This window comes from Hirundo rustica, chromosome 3, assembly GCF_015227805.2.
Source record: "Hirundo rustica isolate bHirRus1 chromosome 3, bHirRus1.pri.v3, whole genome shotgun sequence".
In the NCBI taxonomy this organism is placed as follows: Eukaryota; Metazoa; Chordata; class Aves; order Passeriformes; family Hirundinidae; genus Hirundo; species Hirundo rustica.
Window position 1 is genome coordinate 80272727 of NC_053452.1, and position 16693 is coordinate 80289419.

The 16693-nt window shown below is 43.3% G+C and overlaps 1 protein-coding gene across 1 annotated transcript; it reads right to left on the bottom strand.

Annotated features, from left to right (window-relative positions):
- Window positions 1-371: 371 nt before the first annotated feature.
- SLC35A1 (solute carrier family 35 member A1) lies at window positions 372-16414 on the bottom strand. Its single transcript, XM_040060862.2, has 8 exons — window positions 16290-16414; window positions 13015-13192; window positions 8116-8275; window positions 7607-7759; window positions 6310-6376; window positions 2776-2952; window positions 2240-2374; window positions 372-910 (listed from the first exon to the last, which is right to left on the bottom strand). The coding sequence occupies exons 1-8, from the start codon at window positions 16378-16380 to the stop codon at window positions 780-782; spliced, it is 1092 nt and encodes a 363-aa protein (XP_039916796.1). The 5' UTR covers window positions 16381-16414; the 3' UTR covers window positions 372-779.
- Window positions 16415-16693: the final 279 nt, after the last annotated feature.

Genomic DNA, 16693 nt, shown 5'->3' on the forward strand with positions numbered 1-16693 from the left:
TCAAGCATCTGTATGCCCAGAGAGAGAAAAGATGTTCTGGCTAGAAACCATGTGTTGACTCATTCACACTTAAGCTAAAGGTACAGGAAGAAATACAACCTTCCCCTGTTCTACACTTAGAAGATCCCTTTATCACCTGCAGCCAATATATAAAAAAAAAACATTTAAAGAGTAAAAGGAAACCTACACCTTCACACTCTTTCATCTGACTTTTTAAACCAAACAAGGGCTACCTTGAGTAGGTGATGCTCAAAGCAGGGGGATTCCCTGTAGAGTTGTGGCATCTCATACTTACTGCCTAGAAGAGAAACTCTTCTGTCATGAATCAAACTGCAATTGCCGAGTATTTTAAGAGAAAATGCTGGCAGTAGTTGCTTTTTTTAATACTTTTTTTTTATGAAGCTTTCAGGCATTTCTGCACTCAAAGAGCATGACAGTTTATCAAATACACAGAGAACTGATTTCCCTCCGTTATATACATTATATACAATTGAGTGATCAGTTCCTTCATTGGGTTTTCCTTGTAAATGAGACTCTTCATTGTCGATGTGAATGAAGAATACCTTCCATAAAACACCCAGGCAGCTCATCAGCTGCAGTGTAGCCTCTGTGTCAGTCACTGGAAACTCCACATGTAAAACAGAACTAACTTCTGCTTTTAGTCTATCCCATTTAAACCATTTTGTGACTAGCTTAAGGCTAATTTTGAAAAAAAAAAAAACAGTTTTTTTAAAAGTCTGATTTTTGTCTTGTCCGTATATCCATTTTTATGGACAACATTACACAGTAGCAAGTCTTTCTTTTGAGCTCTTAGTCTCTGAGGGCTGGATTTTTGTGGTGTCTTGTCGAGGTAATCCATAGAGGTAAATAGAAATACACACCAGGAGAGCACCCAGGGAGAAGGTAACAGCTGAAAGGAGACAAAATAGTTTAAATAAATACATTCATATAAGACACCTTCAGCAAGCCATGTAAGTTATGATTTCTGAATGACAGTATTGAAGTTACCAAACCTAAACAAGACAGCAAGCTGTTGATAAGTCACAGCATTTAGCTTCATCCTCTGTCACTGGGATCTCTTGAGTGTTTACAATCCCCACATGGTTCCAATTAGTCTCATCAGCAAGAATGTGGCAGTAGTGGTCATAAAAGCAAGAGTGAAGCATCTCCTGCAGTCTCAGGTGCCATCTGTACAGGCTTACATTACAATGAACATAATCATAAAAAGCCAGTGGATGTGATACAGTAGCCTGTGATAACACCTTTTTTGCTTTTTCATGTCTAAGACAGGGTTATTAAGAAACTCTTATTAATGAGGCTTTCACAGAAAGCTCATTAGTCCAGGTTTGATTTGTGTCAGCTGTCAAGAAAACACTGCCCAAATAAGTTTTTAGATTTTTTTTCATCCCTTGCTTTATGTTGCTGTTTTGCAGCCAAACACTGCAAAACAGCAACATAAAAGTTTGCATTTTCTCCTTATGCAAACTTTCCTTAAGTTTCTCTCACCGATACTACATCAAAAAGCTAGTTTTCCCACCATTTTCCCACACCATCTTTGGATTAAGGTAGGAAACTACCCACAACCAAACAGTGAAGGACTGAGCGGGAGTGCTGGGCACAGTATCAGACAGACTTGACTGGGGAGAAAATCCTTTGTAGTTGCAGAACAGCCCAGAGCCATCTGCTGTTTCCTCTCAAAGATATTCACCACATCAGTCAGTCACAACCCCAGCTGCTCTTTGACTTTCTCACATGGTGGTGTCCACAGCAGATGGGGAAAGTAAAAGTTAATGCAGTAGTGGGTGTAACTCATCAGGGATGTGTAAAGCCCTTGACAAAATAGCTGAGGAATTAATTTGGCACTGGCTGTACTAAACCCAACAAGAAATAATAACCCATCAACAGCAGGTAAACAGCTGTATCATACACTAAACTGCATCAGAAAGTGATGCATTAAAACAAAGCTGTTTAAAGCAGAAAGGTTCTTTCTGTTTGAAGTAGACGCCTCTGAAAGAACAAAGCTCTGATGCCTTTGAAAGCACAGAGTCATCAGGCACCTTTGTGCACCACAAACAAGACCGATGATGCATTAGCACACAGGAGCCCTGGAGAAGACTTGAAGCTAAAACCAGAAAAACAGAGAGGGCATAAACGATGGCTTTGGTATGAGCTGTGCACCGCAGGCTGCACAGGCAGGAAACATGCATAGCTATCAAATCAAAGGCAAAAAGGCACTTACTGATCTGGAGGCCAAAGAGGATGACCGATGCCACAGTAGAAAGAACAATGGCTGCCGCTGCAGAAAAGCCTTTCATGATGTTATCTGTGTACTTAACAACCACCGAGGTGTAGATGCCACCCACGCTGGCCAGAACTGGGAAGCAGATAAGGTGTTAGCATAAGTACAGGTGCAGTAGGTTACTCTTGAAATGATGCATGTTACTCCACCAGCGTGCTCCTACCTTGGGCTCCATTGTCCTAATTAGTGATTTAACAGCTCATTCAGTGCAATGGGATGTCTATGTGGCATCCAGCAAATAAGGTAATACCTCATTTAAAGATTATCGACTTGCTAGTCAATTGTTTAGGCTGCTGTTTCAGCACAATTTAAAACTGAATAAGTGAATAACTTCCAAGAAAACGACATTTTTAAATAAAATCCTTCAAAACACAGCTGAGAGTGTGTCAGACTGAATTCTTAGCTTCCTGCAATTAGTTGCATCATTGTTAAAGAAGAAAAACAATGTCAAAAGACTAAAAGCACAATATACTTACAGACTACAAACCAGACGTAGTACGTGTAGCCATAGAAAAACCCTTTCTCAAGAACTTTGGCTCCATCTGACATGTACACAACAAACAAATTCACCGCAATCCCAGATAAGTACAGTTGAATATTCCTCACCCACAAGGAAGTATCTGAACTCTTTAACACCTTTTCAAAATAAACTCCTGGAAAAAAAAAACAAAACAAACAAAGCCCCCAGGATATTTCAGTGAGAAGAATGACTCATGGTTTATTCCATTTTAAAACCAGACAACCTCTTAGAGCCAGCAAACTCTCAGGTTCGCTCTTCTTGGAATACCATTGCTGAACACCAATGATGGATCCAGGGTTGGTGCCTCCACTCCTCAAGGCTCAACCCTTGGCCCACTGAGAAGATTGGAAAGGCATCCCATGGTAGTAGTTCACTGAACTCGAGGAGCATTTTCTGCCCTGTACAAACTCCTTCCCATCTGTGCAAGAGGATGTTCCTCTCTTACATTCTCTAGTACTTCAGTTTTGTAACTAACTTAGCCCTGTAAGGAGTTACTGTTGTCTCACAGACTCTTGATAAAGTGTTTCAATTAGGCTGTTAAGTTAAAATGCAGTTAAAACCATTAGGCCTAAACCATTGGTCAAGGTCAGGGCTGAGTTTAGCAAGGGGATCCGCTTTGACTCAGTGGGAAAGTCTCCCTCCATCCTGATTCTCCTTACCCTTTCCTATCTCTATCCTTTTTCCACAGCCTCCATGAAAATAATTTTATGTTGATTTTAATTTTCAATTGATTTTAGTCCGATTTTACTTGGGGAGGAAGGGAGGATTTATATTACCTCAGCACTGAAACTGAAAACTCCTCAGGAGCTTTGTGCTGGCAAAGCACTTGGCAGAGCAGCATGTTCTGAAGCCACAGCTTTGGGGATTACAAGAGCAAATCAAAACCAAGGCCTTCTGCTAATTGAAACTACAGGTTGGTTTTGAGGAAGTGGAATTCATTTTAATCTAAAGCTCTAGTTCTCAATACCACAATGAAGAGCATTATTTTTATGCTCTGCATTACTGAAACTCCCCAAATACTTCTTCATTATTCTACTGGAGGCATTTGTCAGCCTTAGAGGCAGACATTTGGCAAGGCCCTCACCACCTGCCTTTTTAATCATTGCTCACCCATCAGGACACTGCCAAGCTCTGGAATTTCCTCCATATTTCAAAACAAAGAGAGCAGGATTCTTACCAACGACTTCCATGAGCTTCTGGTGAGAGCCCTATTGACTAGAAGTTTATTGGTGATTAATATCACAGATGAGAATATGAGAATATGAGAAAATAATATGGAACCAACAAAGGTGGCACAAAGACCCGTGGCACACACACCCCCCACCCCCCCTCCAAATTCCCAAGTTAGCTTCAAGGAAGGTCTTTATTAATGAAAATGCAAGTTACAATTTAATAGAATACAGTGAGTATTTATGGTGAATAAATGAAAAGGCAGATTTATATTTCAGGGGTTCAAATAGTTATAAAACCAAGGAAATATGCTATTATCTCATAGGAATATAAATTTTTGAAGTGTAAACAACAACAAACTAGTATTGTTAATGACTGCAGCCTTTAAAATAACCCAGAATAATTACCTTGACATTTCTGCCCCCTGAGAAGACCCACAGAGCACAACGAGGTGTAATACATATAACAGAAATTGGGCTTGAGTATGAACCATACTTGTAAACATTATAAACTGAGAAAACAGTAGGCAAATCAATAAAACTATGCTTCTAAATTTGTGAATATATAATTCACAAATCCACTAGGCAAGATGAAGGAAAGAATGGGGGCTGATTAGGGGAACTTACTCTTCAGAACTGTTTTAAGTCACAAAGGATCTGCTGTTAAATTATCCCTCCAATGCCTTTAGAAGCATTGTTGGGGCCCCAGATACCTGGAAATTATCACAGGATCAGCAATTTGAAGAAAAAACTTCTTTTCCATCTCTAAGTGACAAAAACACACAACTTTTTCTTCATTTTGCTGGACTAATAGAACTGTAAAACATGGTCAGTCCAGAAACTGGAGGCCTAATTGCAAAATAACTGCTTCATATGAGCGTGGGAAGGAAGGACAGGAAGGGAATTTGAATAGAATTTATGTTTTCAACATGTAAAGCCCCAAGGGCACAAGGAGCTCTGTGGATGAAACACAGTCCCTTCCCAGCTGCCCCAGAGCTTCAGCTGTCAGCAAGGAAACCCAAGCTGCAATCCCTTTTCAGGAGAAGAAAGCCCTGAGTGTCTCAAGCTGCCTGCATCAGACTGTCAGTGCTCTGAATTTGCAGATCTTTGCAAGCACAGCCATTGATCCACATTATCAGGGAAAGCAGGAGTTTTAAGAGACTCTGAAGGCTGTATTTTGTCTTGTAGCTTGGGAGCATCTATTTAAATGAGAAAATTCATAACCTTCCAGGAAAAGCTGACTGAGCTCTATAGTTTTATTTAGTATTTCTGTTTCAAAGTGCTCATTTCACTGGAACGACACCAAATAAGAATGACATTCTCCTCCTTTCCTCCTCTACCCACCAGAATGTTTTTCCATGAGTAATGAGCATCTGTGCACAGCACAAGATTATTCTTGCAATACAGATTATTCTTACAGTACTAGAGGTGGGTGATAGTACCTTGTTTTTTACAGAGGAGGGGGGAAGAATCCAGTTTACAGTCAGGGGGATATGCCCCTGTGAGCCAAATTTCAGATTAACAAGTAATTTGCATTTCTTTATTTATGAGCACCAGTTCACTTGTCCTAAAGTTTTGGTGTCCTTCTCCAGAAGCCAGAGAAAAAACTACACTGAGGCTGACACTGGTTGTAGAACAAAGCAAAAAAAAACCCAAACCAAAAATCCTTCACTGAGTTCATCCACGCTTCCTGCTACTATTCTACCTCTTTGCCTTCCTCATGCTCCCTCTACACCCCAGTTAGATATTCCACCTAGAGAACTATGGCAATGTGTACTTCAGGGCTGAGCTGGTACAAGAACTGAGCAAGGAGCTCAGCTCCTCTTGTAAAAAACTGTAAGTATTTCATGTGATCACCAAAGGGAGCTATTCACTGCAAAGTAAACTTTATAAAATTGATGTACGTGGCACTTAGTGCTATAGTCTAGTTGAGGTGTTAAGGCATAGGTTGGACTTGATGATCTTAGAGGTCTCTTCCAACCTCATTATTCTGTGATTCTGTGATTCTGTAAATGTACTGAGTAAGTCATTACGCTGCTCCCTACAGCCTTATTCACAGCATTGGAAGGACACTTCCAAGCGCAAATCAGCCCTCTGTGCTGCACCATGTAAAACCAATGGTACATGCTCCTATCATTTGCTTGACAGTGGGAGTAATAATGTTATGAATCTGACGTAATTACCAGAAGTAGAAGATAATTATGGGCAGAAGGAATAAACTATTAGAGGAAGGCGGTTAACAAATGTAGAATGTTCAGTTTTAAACACTGTGAGTTCTCCAGTCCTTTAGATGCAGTCCATGTACAGAAATAATACTGTACCTGCAAATCCTGAACACAGCACTGCCACAGCAATCGCTCCAAACCCTAGCCATGGGTTCTGCTCCACCTGCAATATCAACCATTATCTTAAAAAGGATACAACACTTCAGTCATTCACAACAATCAATTCCAGAGTGCTGTGGTTTAACTTCAGCCTGCAACAAAGCACCACTCTAGCTCCTCACTCATTCCCCCTCAAGCCCCACAGTGGGGAGAAGAATTGAAAAAAAAAGGTAAACTTTGTGGGTTGATATAAGCATAGTTTAATAACCAAATCAAAATAAAATTTACTAATAATTCTAGTAGTAACAAATGGAGAGTGAGATATAACACCCAAGAAAAATAAGTGATGCACAAGAGAATTTCTCATCACTTGCTGACAGATGCCCAGCCCATCCTGCAGTAGCAATCAGCCCTTCCTGGCCAAATTCTCTGATTTTCCATACTGTGTGTAATGTTCTGTGGTATGGAATATCCCTTTGGCCAGTTCAGATCAGCTGTCCTGGCCATGCTCTCTCCTGGTTTCTTGTGCCCCTCCTCACTGGCAGAGCAGGAGACACTGAAAAGACCTGGACTCATGGTTAAGCACTACTGAGCCACAACTAAAACACCAGTGTTACCAACATTGGTCCCATACCACATCCAAAACCCAGCACTAAATCAGCTACTGGGAAGAAATGTGATTCTATCCCAGCCAAAACCAGGGCACAGAGCTACTTCATGAAGTAGAGTGAAATTATTAGCATTTCACTGCAGTACCACATGCACTTGCTGATCTAGGGCTGTCCCTCAGATCAGCTCAGTGTAGGTGTGTGGTGTTCCACTTTCTGTGGGTACTCTCACAGTGCTCAGAGGCACCGTCTGCTTGGCTGTGGCCAGTACTGCCAGAGGCATGACCTACCTAAGAAACACAAGACACTTGTTTCTCCTTACAAGGGTATTAGGTCAGTGCCTCTGAAGGGTATGTTTAAAAGACATACACACACTGTGCTGGAGTTTCGCTCCTAATTCTCCCATGCTTGATTCCAAGTTCTCTGTTCCAACAATTACAATGTTACCAAGACCAACTGCTGGAAACAATCTTACCCAGACACTCCTAGGATGGTGCATTAGGCTGATTATGATGACTGTGGTAATTTATACTAATTGTAGCACTCTGTTGCATTTCCAACAGGTGACACCGGAGCAATACCACAGGCCTGTCAAGCCTGCCTGAACTGGTAACACGATAAAGGTGAAAGCCATAGAGCAAGGGTCTCTTATACTTTATCTGAAGAGGCAAAATATTAACACTTACCTGTACTTTTGTAGCCTGAGCGGGCTCCCACTGAACGAGGGTAACACCACCACACAGCATGAAGACAGAGAACCACTGCAACTTACTAAGGGTACGGTTCAGCATCAGGACTGTACATAAAGCTGTACAAGGGATCTTCAACTGGTACGTCACCTAAAAAAGATGAGAATGTAGCGTAGAGGACAAGGTTTTATAAACTCTCTAAAACAAGAAAATAAAATAGAAAATTCAACTACAGAATGAGAGATTTTTATATTCATTGATGTCCTACAGATCCATCACCAGCTACAAAGTGAATTTGAAGTGACTCTAGCAGTGAGTGGCTTAGCTCAGAAAGCCAGAGCTCTGCTGCAGAGTGTATGCTCTGAATAGAACAAAGCACAGTTTCGCTTTTAACACTGAGGCAGAAGAGAGTGCTGTGTGCCAGGCAGATACCTGACACATGTGCCTCATGAACCAGGAAAGAGAAATATATTTCCAGATCTGTTACTGACAGAAACCTGTATTACCTGGTAGACTGCAGCATCCAAGTTGCTAAGAGCCACAAATGCCATATTGTTTTGGAGAGCGTACACCACAGATGGAACACTTAATTTTAGCAATTCTTTAGGACTTCCAAATACATTTTCTTTTAAAGATGTTATTAACCTTGTCAGACTTCCAGTTTCTCTGCAAAATAAAATACCAGCATAACGGAGGGCATTCATAAACTGATATTTTAAAACAGAAATCAAATCAGTGAATCCCTTGGGAGGGCTGAAAATTTGTCCTCCACAATCAGTTGTACTTTCTGCTCATAAAAGAAAGAAAAGGTTAACTGGTAAAAAACAAGTGAGGTTTTCAACAAGTAGAAAGCCCTGAAGGAGAGAGAGACATTCTGGAATCAGGAAGTTAGATTGCATTCATGTGCAGCAGCGTATCACTACAGGCAGTGGAACAGAAGGCTGTTGTTCACGTCTCCCCTTTCTTACGGGGTATTAATGTTTATGTGCGATGTCCAATGCCCATGATTTTCCAGATCCCCTTTAAACTGGGCCTCACAGTACAGTCAAAGAAGGATTGTACCCTTGCACACTACTTACCTAGAAAAACCTCTCATTCCTCAGTCAGCCATGGGATCCCAGTCTCACTTGTGCTGTGGGAGATGCTGGACCAGCACACACATGAAGAGATCTGGTGGGTGTGGGGGGGCTCCCTTTGCCTGTCCCTGTCTTGGCATTTCACACCTCTCCTTCAAGTAATTGCAGTGTGTGACAGAGCAGGCAATGGGGTAGAACATGTTGCTGCTGGCTGCTTTTGCAATTTATTACTCAGCTTTTCACAGCTGCCCTCTGCATTACTGGTTCTCTCTTATCACTTGTACATCAATCTGACATTTGCTGCTTACTTGTTGCTGCTGCTCCAGTCCTCTTCCCAGTTCTCCCATGACTCCCCTTTCCAGTCTTCTCCCACTTAGCACTGACAAATACCAACATCCAAAATCATTCCTGCTCCCTCCCACAGGCCTTGCAACTTGCAAACTGTACTGTTCTTAAATTTGACTCTCCTCGTGGTTTTATTGCACACTTGTAAAAATAAACATCTTTACCCACATTGTTTCAGCATATTTTCCTTTCCTGATCAACCCCTGACTCTGTACTCCAGTTGTTCTCCTGTCCAAAGATTCACAAACTTTACCCTCTCATAATTCTTCCATCCAAACTTCCCTCCTTCCTTGCCTTCCTCCCTGCTTGCACCAAGCATATACTTCCTTTTCTTGGTTTGTTTGCTTGTTTTGTTTTTTCCCTGTAGGGAGAACAGTCTTTATACAGGAAGCGGCAAGGGATTCTTTTTGTATTTTTCCGTAACAGAAAGCACACACAAAATCCAGACATGTCTGGCCACAGGGAACAACCATGACAAGCAAATCCATGGACAAGTAGCACTTAAGGTGAAGTTTGCAATAAAAGAAAGGGGAAGAGTTCATGCTACAGCTCACCATGGTTAATTGCACTAGATAAAGGAGTCATTGATATTATGGGCAAATTTCTTTGGTTTGTTCCATTTCTGAATGTATTTATTACATTGTCTAGGACTGGGAGATAGGATGTACAAGAAAATTGGGTAATACCCAACTACAGCTGGACTTAAGTGTTTCTGTCTCAAATGTCTAACTGAAAATAAAATATATTTAGCACAGTTCTACTCTATGAAAATAAGAAGTAAAAAAAATACCATACAGCAATAACTTCTTCTATTCATTGATACTAAGGTGGGCTGTCAAACATGAAAATAATATTTAAACTATACCTGCTTCTGTTCCAGACCATGCTCAGTGAATTTGCTGATCACATTTTTAAAATAAAGTCACAGCAGCAATAGTAGCTTCTGTCTACTTTGACTTCTAGAACCAAATTTCAGCAATGAAGAATAACTAATAATGTAATAATAGATTATATATTATATATATATGCCATGGGCAGGGACACCTTCCACTAGACCAGTTTGCTCCACATCCCATCCAGCCTGGTCTTGAACACTTCCAGGGATGGGTCATCCACAGCTTCTCTGGGCAGCCCCTTCCAGAGATTCACCACCCTCACGCTAAAGATTTTATTCATAATATCTAACCTAAACCTATTTTCTTTCACTTTAAAGCCATTTCCTCTTTCATAAATTCATTACCCCATTGATAAAGCCAATTGCTAGGTATGAAGAGGTGAGAGATTCTAATAACTATCAGTTATGCAACAGAAAAACTCATTTGTTAGAAAAGCTGAAGTTAAAACGAGAGTTTGCAAAACAGCTCTGCTTTTCTTCATCCATTGCTAAGTAGTTATGTACCAGCTAAGAATGTAGCAAATGCTATTACCAGATGGTGAACAGGACTTCAAATAAGCATGAGAAATGGAGAGTACACTTGAGTTAACAATTAGCACAGCTTAAACTATCATAAGCTTCTCTTTTGAAAGACAGTTCTTTGGCATTCATCATTGAATGTGCCCTCCAGGAGATGCCTTAAGAGTAAACAGTGAAGGCATCATGCAATAATGTGGAAGAAAACAAATTTGGCAGCTGGAACGGTGGGAGAGTTGTACTCTTGTATCCTGTATACTGCAGTTACCAATGCTGTCTCTTTCAAGAAGAAAAGGTACCCACACAAATGTATCCTGCTGTACAGTAAAACAGATGGTGCCTTATCTTCTGACTGGTTACTGAACTACAAAGGCACCTTGCCTAGGGTGAGACAAATTGGTTAGGATTTAAAACTGAAGGAAGCTGTAAAGAAGACACAAAAAGCTATGCTGGAACTGACGCAGTTCAGCATAGTCATAACTGATCTGAAAGGGGAGGTTACTAGTAAGTTGGCAACTTTTGGACCCACCAGCATGCCAGACATGCTACCAAGGAGAGGTGAGCATGGCCTGATGAATGGTGTCTGCTGGTGCCCATCTCTCCCTCAGTTATGGAGAGAAAAAACCCACCAGCTGACCGGACCAGAATAACATTATAACCTCCAAAAGGCTCAGTGAATCTGATTCTTCCCATTTTAATTGGTAAATAAGGATCAGGTGTCAATAAATGAGAAAGAACCATAGGAAATTATGACCCCTATATATAGCAACCCTCTCTCATCTAGTTATGGGCACCTGCCAAAAAGATGCAAGTAAGTCTTGGATGGCACCCAGCTCAAGGATGGCATCAGCTTCAGAGAAATGAGCAGAATCCTTAGGAAAGGAACTGAGGCCAAGAGAGAAAGCACCTTCACCCCTCTGCCTAATGCCATGGCATGTTCAAATGCTGAACACAGCATGCAGCTCTGGTTCCTGCTTCGAAAGGGATGTAACAATACTGGACATGCTCTAAGGATGGGCACTATGATGATTCCAGAAAAATTAAACTACAGCTTCTGGCTTAGAAAATTAATTATGATCGCTACAGATCTGTAGAGATATGAAAAGCAAAATGAAGAAGGAAAGATTATTCATCATATCTGTCAACACAACAACAGGGTCCATAAGTTTATACCACCAGCTAAGGGAAGCTCAGCCCATGCTTGTCCCCTTGGCTACACTTCCATTCTACACATCCTGTGCTGACAAAGGGAAGATAATGGGCTACAGAGACTTTTTGCTGTGCAGGGCTGTTCTAAAAACACCAACACGCTAAGGCTTCTTTCTGAGTTAAAAGTAATCTAGTTTTTAATTATTTCAAGTAAAACAGACCTTCATACATTTAATGAACACAATATTACAGACCCTTAACAAAAGGGATTGCTTACTCTGCTGCACTCGGTGTACTACAAACAGCCTAGGTCCCAGGTGCACAAGATCTGACAGATTACACACACAGGTGAGGCTACCCAGAGGTCCCCCACTATTGGGAAGTGTGGGCTGCTACAGTCTCCAGAGAGCCAGTGGGATCCTCGCTGGCCACACCAGAGAGAACCACGTGTCAGCAGAGTCATTTCTGCCAGCATTTTGTGCTGACAGAGTGAGAAGCACAGGGTGCATGAAAAGAAAAATAGAAATTCCTCACTGGTCACACTTGCCTTCTCTAACACATTCCATTTAATGAAAGGTTCAAAAAAGAGGCAGTTTGTCACAGTTGCCTTACCAAATTCAAATATTGTCTCACTTCTAAAGCAAGTAAAATGCCATTTGTATGCTAAGCGGAAAAGAGCTGATGAAAATTTGAAGTACATCATGTGTCTCCATGATCCTCTAGCACATAACAGTCAGCCTTCTGATGTACCACAAGCCACAAAGAGAGACAGAGACAACCTAAAAGAACAAATTCTACCACAGCAGCAAAAACTGGGGTTTGGAAAAGTCCATAGTATAAAGATTCTTCCTAGGAAGGGAAGCTGAGAGAAAAGGCAGCCGACTGATAACATCCCTACTTGAGATGCTCATGCATGGACTGAAGTTCTAGCTCTTAGCAGCAGTCTGGGATTACAGAAAGTAATATTTTTTGATCACGGTCTTTCAGCATTGGTTTGCAGATTATTAGAGACAGCAAAATGTCTGTCTGTAAAATTGTTTGGGAAAATTTATTAGTAGGAACATAAGAATTTTATGTAAGTCAGCAGATGATGGCTTGCAGCAGATGATGAAAGTCCAACTTTCATCTATACTAACATTTTAAAGACCCAAAACATCGTGGATAATCTATGCTGACATTCTGAACTGATTCCAAAGCATACAAAAATAGAAAATATGTAGAAAGGACACACCTGAATATCGTGCTGCATACAAAGCAGTTTCAGTTGATGAGGACTCACAAGCTCTAACCCACTCTAAAATTACCCTTCCACAGCACGATTATCCAGCCACATTCTCCAACATACCTGCACTTCAGTACCTGACAGTCTGAGGTTAGAAGCAAGGACTGAATTTCAAAACACTGATCAGCACTCCCACACTTACTTAGCCAGGATGCCCACGCTCAGGAACAGCTTGATAACTTCAGCGATACACACAGCCGTCGTGGAAAAGTAAAGCTCTGTCTCCACTGTCCTGGTGTACCGCAGTGCCACCGTGTACGTGGCAGCAACCAGGGTCATCACCGTGAGGCAGTACAGCTTGAACAGTAAGCTGACATTTTCTGAAACAAAACAGACGAGACGACTCAGCGTGACCCCCATTTTAGTTTAAGAACTGAAACAGTGTGTTCTCCAGCTGGAGGGATGTATCAAACACCATTGTGTCAGCAGACAATAATGACAATGTTCAGATAACACTTCCCATAAAAAAAGTTTTGGTTAAATTTTGCAGCCTTCTCAAAGAAGCTTGTACAGGAACTCCAAGTGTTTGAAAATAAGATGCTTTCTTGCCCTCACAATGATCCTCAATTCTAGGATAAACTAATCATACACTAATATTTATCTAATAACAATCAAAAAATCTTTCTCTGCTTTCCCGCTCTTTAGCTGACAGTAGGCACTCCCTCTGAAATGGAAGCTGATCCTCATCATGTAATATACTGAACTCTGACACAAAGAGCACTGGCAGACTAGCAAAAGGAGAGGAAGAATTCAGGATCAGCAAAGAAATCCAGCAAATCTTAATAAATAAGGCAGCATTTCCATCAGCCCTATTTTCCATCTAAGTTAGTAAAAGAAGAAGATTTTGTTCTGAATGGTGATCGGACTTCACACAAAGGGTTTTCTCGAAAAATTCCCTGTAGAAAGGTCTAAGGTTAAGGCTCTTTCAGTAAATTAAACTACACAAGGACTGTGTATCATTTGTGTTATCCCCTCTGTCTTCCCCATTGCTATACACCTACAACAGTAGCAATACTTGTAACAGTTTTAGACCTGGATCAACTCTATACTGCAAAATTTAAGAGTTAGCCTGTCCAAGGTCTCCTGGCACAAGGCAGTTATTCATCCATCTGCACTCCTCTAAGGCCTGAGAGTTCCATCAGGCCACTCCAGGGCATTCTCAGGTCAGGGAATGTCTAAGCCTCCACCTGAACCAGCAAAGAGAACAGCACACAAGAAGATTTCTCTGCGCAAAAGCAAGACCCAATACAAGACATCAGCAAATGTGCAGCTTCTACAAACCCCTTTTTCAAACTGGTAGGTTGTTATGTTTGGCACCTCTCTGGTGGGTATTGGTCATTCAGCAGCACCTTTGGGGCCACTGTCATGTTCTAAATATCCTAAAGAAATGTGTTTCAATTGGTGTAAGCTTGTGTTCCTCTGCTGGTTAGGTAACGAGATACAGGATAAGTAGTTTTGTAATAACTTTGACCATTTAATAAAGGAATGAATGGTGAATCCAGTGCGACCAATGCTTTGGTTCATGTTTCTTTCACGCCAGAGATGTCTTCAATTGCGTAACATTTCTGCAAGTTACAGTTAATACCTCCTGCCACTGCAATCATTTAAATTAGCTACTTCCTTACAGATAAAAATCTTATCCACGTCAGTAACCACTTTTAAAAGGTAGAGCCAATTACTTTTTGGACTTACAATGCTTAGAAGAGACTTACAAGCTGTAATCCATTTTTAAATTAAATTTGGATTGTGGGGAGGGAATCCAAGGGCATAACAACCAGGAAATATAATTAACCCCATCTGATTTTACAAAAACGTATCTTCTAATGACGTTTCAGTGCTGACAGAAATTGCATTAACGCTGTGATTTGACACACAAAGATTTTAAGTCTATGCACCGCCAAACTAAAGCTAAACTTAATCCTTGTCTCTATTAGCTACTCTTAAAAAAAATAATTTAAAAAAAAAAAGCGCCCCAATTTGGCAATGGTTTGGAAACTAGGGTAAACCAAATGCAGCAAGACATAACAAATCTAGGCTCTAGGCCAGACAGTTTGAGCATCACGTAAAAAGGTATTTGTAATTCTTTTCAGCCTGGACATTTCTTCAGCCTGGCTCACACGTCTGCATCAGTACCAGTGCAGCAAGGGGAGCACCTGTAACTTCTGCTGATAAATCTGAACTTACACCCGCCTAAAGAAAAGAAGACCTGGAAGAAGGTTTTGCTTTTTCCCAGTAAATCCCACCTGGATGAAATGATTTCTGGGAAAAAAAGGACCAGACAGGCCAAAAGCCTCAGGATACAAGCGCAGGCCTCCCACACATCTCCACGACTCATCTAAGGGCTCCGCCAGGGCTCCTGGAAGGCAGCCCCGGGCCAAGCCTGGCATGGGAGCACAGCCTGCCAGGTTATCCGGGGTGGCGGGTGCCTGGCACACACTGCTGGGAGCCTCCTGCCCCTCACCCTTCTAGGCCCCGCCAAGCCACTGCCGGGAGCTGGGGAGCCCTGGGCAAGGCCCTCCGTGAGGGAGCTGGAAGAAGGGCGGGCGGCGCCTTTCGGGCGGATTCAAGCCCTCCTGGCTTGCCCGAGGTTGTGGCTTCGGGACCGTGTGGGCTCTGGCCTCGTTGTACATAGAATCACTGAGAATAAGGGAATCAGTTCGGTTCGAAAAGACCTCTGGTGTCATCGAGTCAGACCTATGGCCGAACCCTACCAAGTCAACTAGACCGTGCCGCTAAGTGCCACATCCAGTCTTTCCTTTAACACCTCCAGGAATGGTGATCCCACCACCTTCCTGGGCAGCCCATTCCAGCAACTAATTATCCCTTCCGTGAACAAATTCCTCCTAACGTCCAACCTAAACACACTCCGATAGGCACCTGGGAGCGGCGGCGTTTCCAGGGACACCTGCGGCGCCCACAGGGTGGGTGCAGGGGATGTCCCCGTGCACTGACCGCCTGCGCCCCGGGATAAGCCCCAAAGACGCTGCGCCGCGGTCAGACGCTCCCAGAGGGGAACCGGCGGCGGGGGGGACGAGACTGTGGCGGATCCTAAAGGCGGAGGCGTCCCGGGGACCCGGCGCCCACACGCCGGGAACGCAGCGGCGCCACGCCGCGCGGAGAAGCTGCCGGGCGCTGGAGGAGAGCGGGAGGGCGGGAAGGCAGGCGGGGAGAGCCCCTCCCCAGCGCGGCCCCGCGTAGCCCCTTCCCCCCCTTCGCTCCCGCGGTGGTGGCGCCCGGTGCCACAGCCCCCAGCAGGGAGGACAGTTCCACTCTCTCTGGCAGGGGGGAGGCCGGGGGAGTCTGCGCGCGGGTCGCGTTTCCTCTTGGGGAAGCGGGTGGGAATTGTCCCCGTTCTCCGGCCGTGCCGCCCACCGGGAGCCGCGGGACCCGCGGGGAGCTCCGCGCCGCCGCCCTCACCTTTCGGAGGCGACATGGTGCTCGCCGAAGGCTCCAGGACCGCCGGGCCGGAGCCGCCCGCCGTGCCCCGCCGCTCCTCCCATCGCACCATAGAGTGCGGCGCGGCCGCCCAGAGCGCCCCGCCGCCCGCGCCGAACCATCGAGTCGAGCTCCGTCCCGCCTGCATATCCTGGAGAGCATCCTGCTCCACCCGGCCGCGTTTCGGAACTGTTTCATTGGCAGCAAACATCCAGGAATCTCACACGCGTATTTCTGATTGCCGGGAGCAAGCTCGTAGCTACCGACACGTTTCTGCCGCGACAAAACAGAGATGGAGGTTACAATTGTATTCCCCAGTATTTCACAGCACTGCAGTGCCTTCTCCAGTGGAAAAGTGGAAAATACAGTAGGATAAAATGAAATTC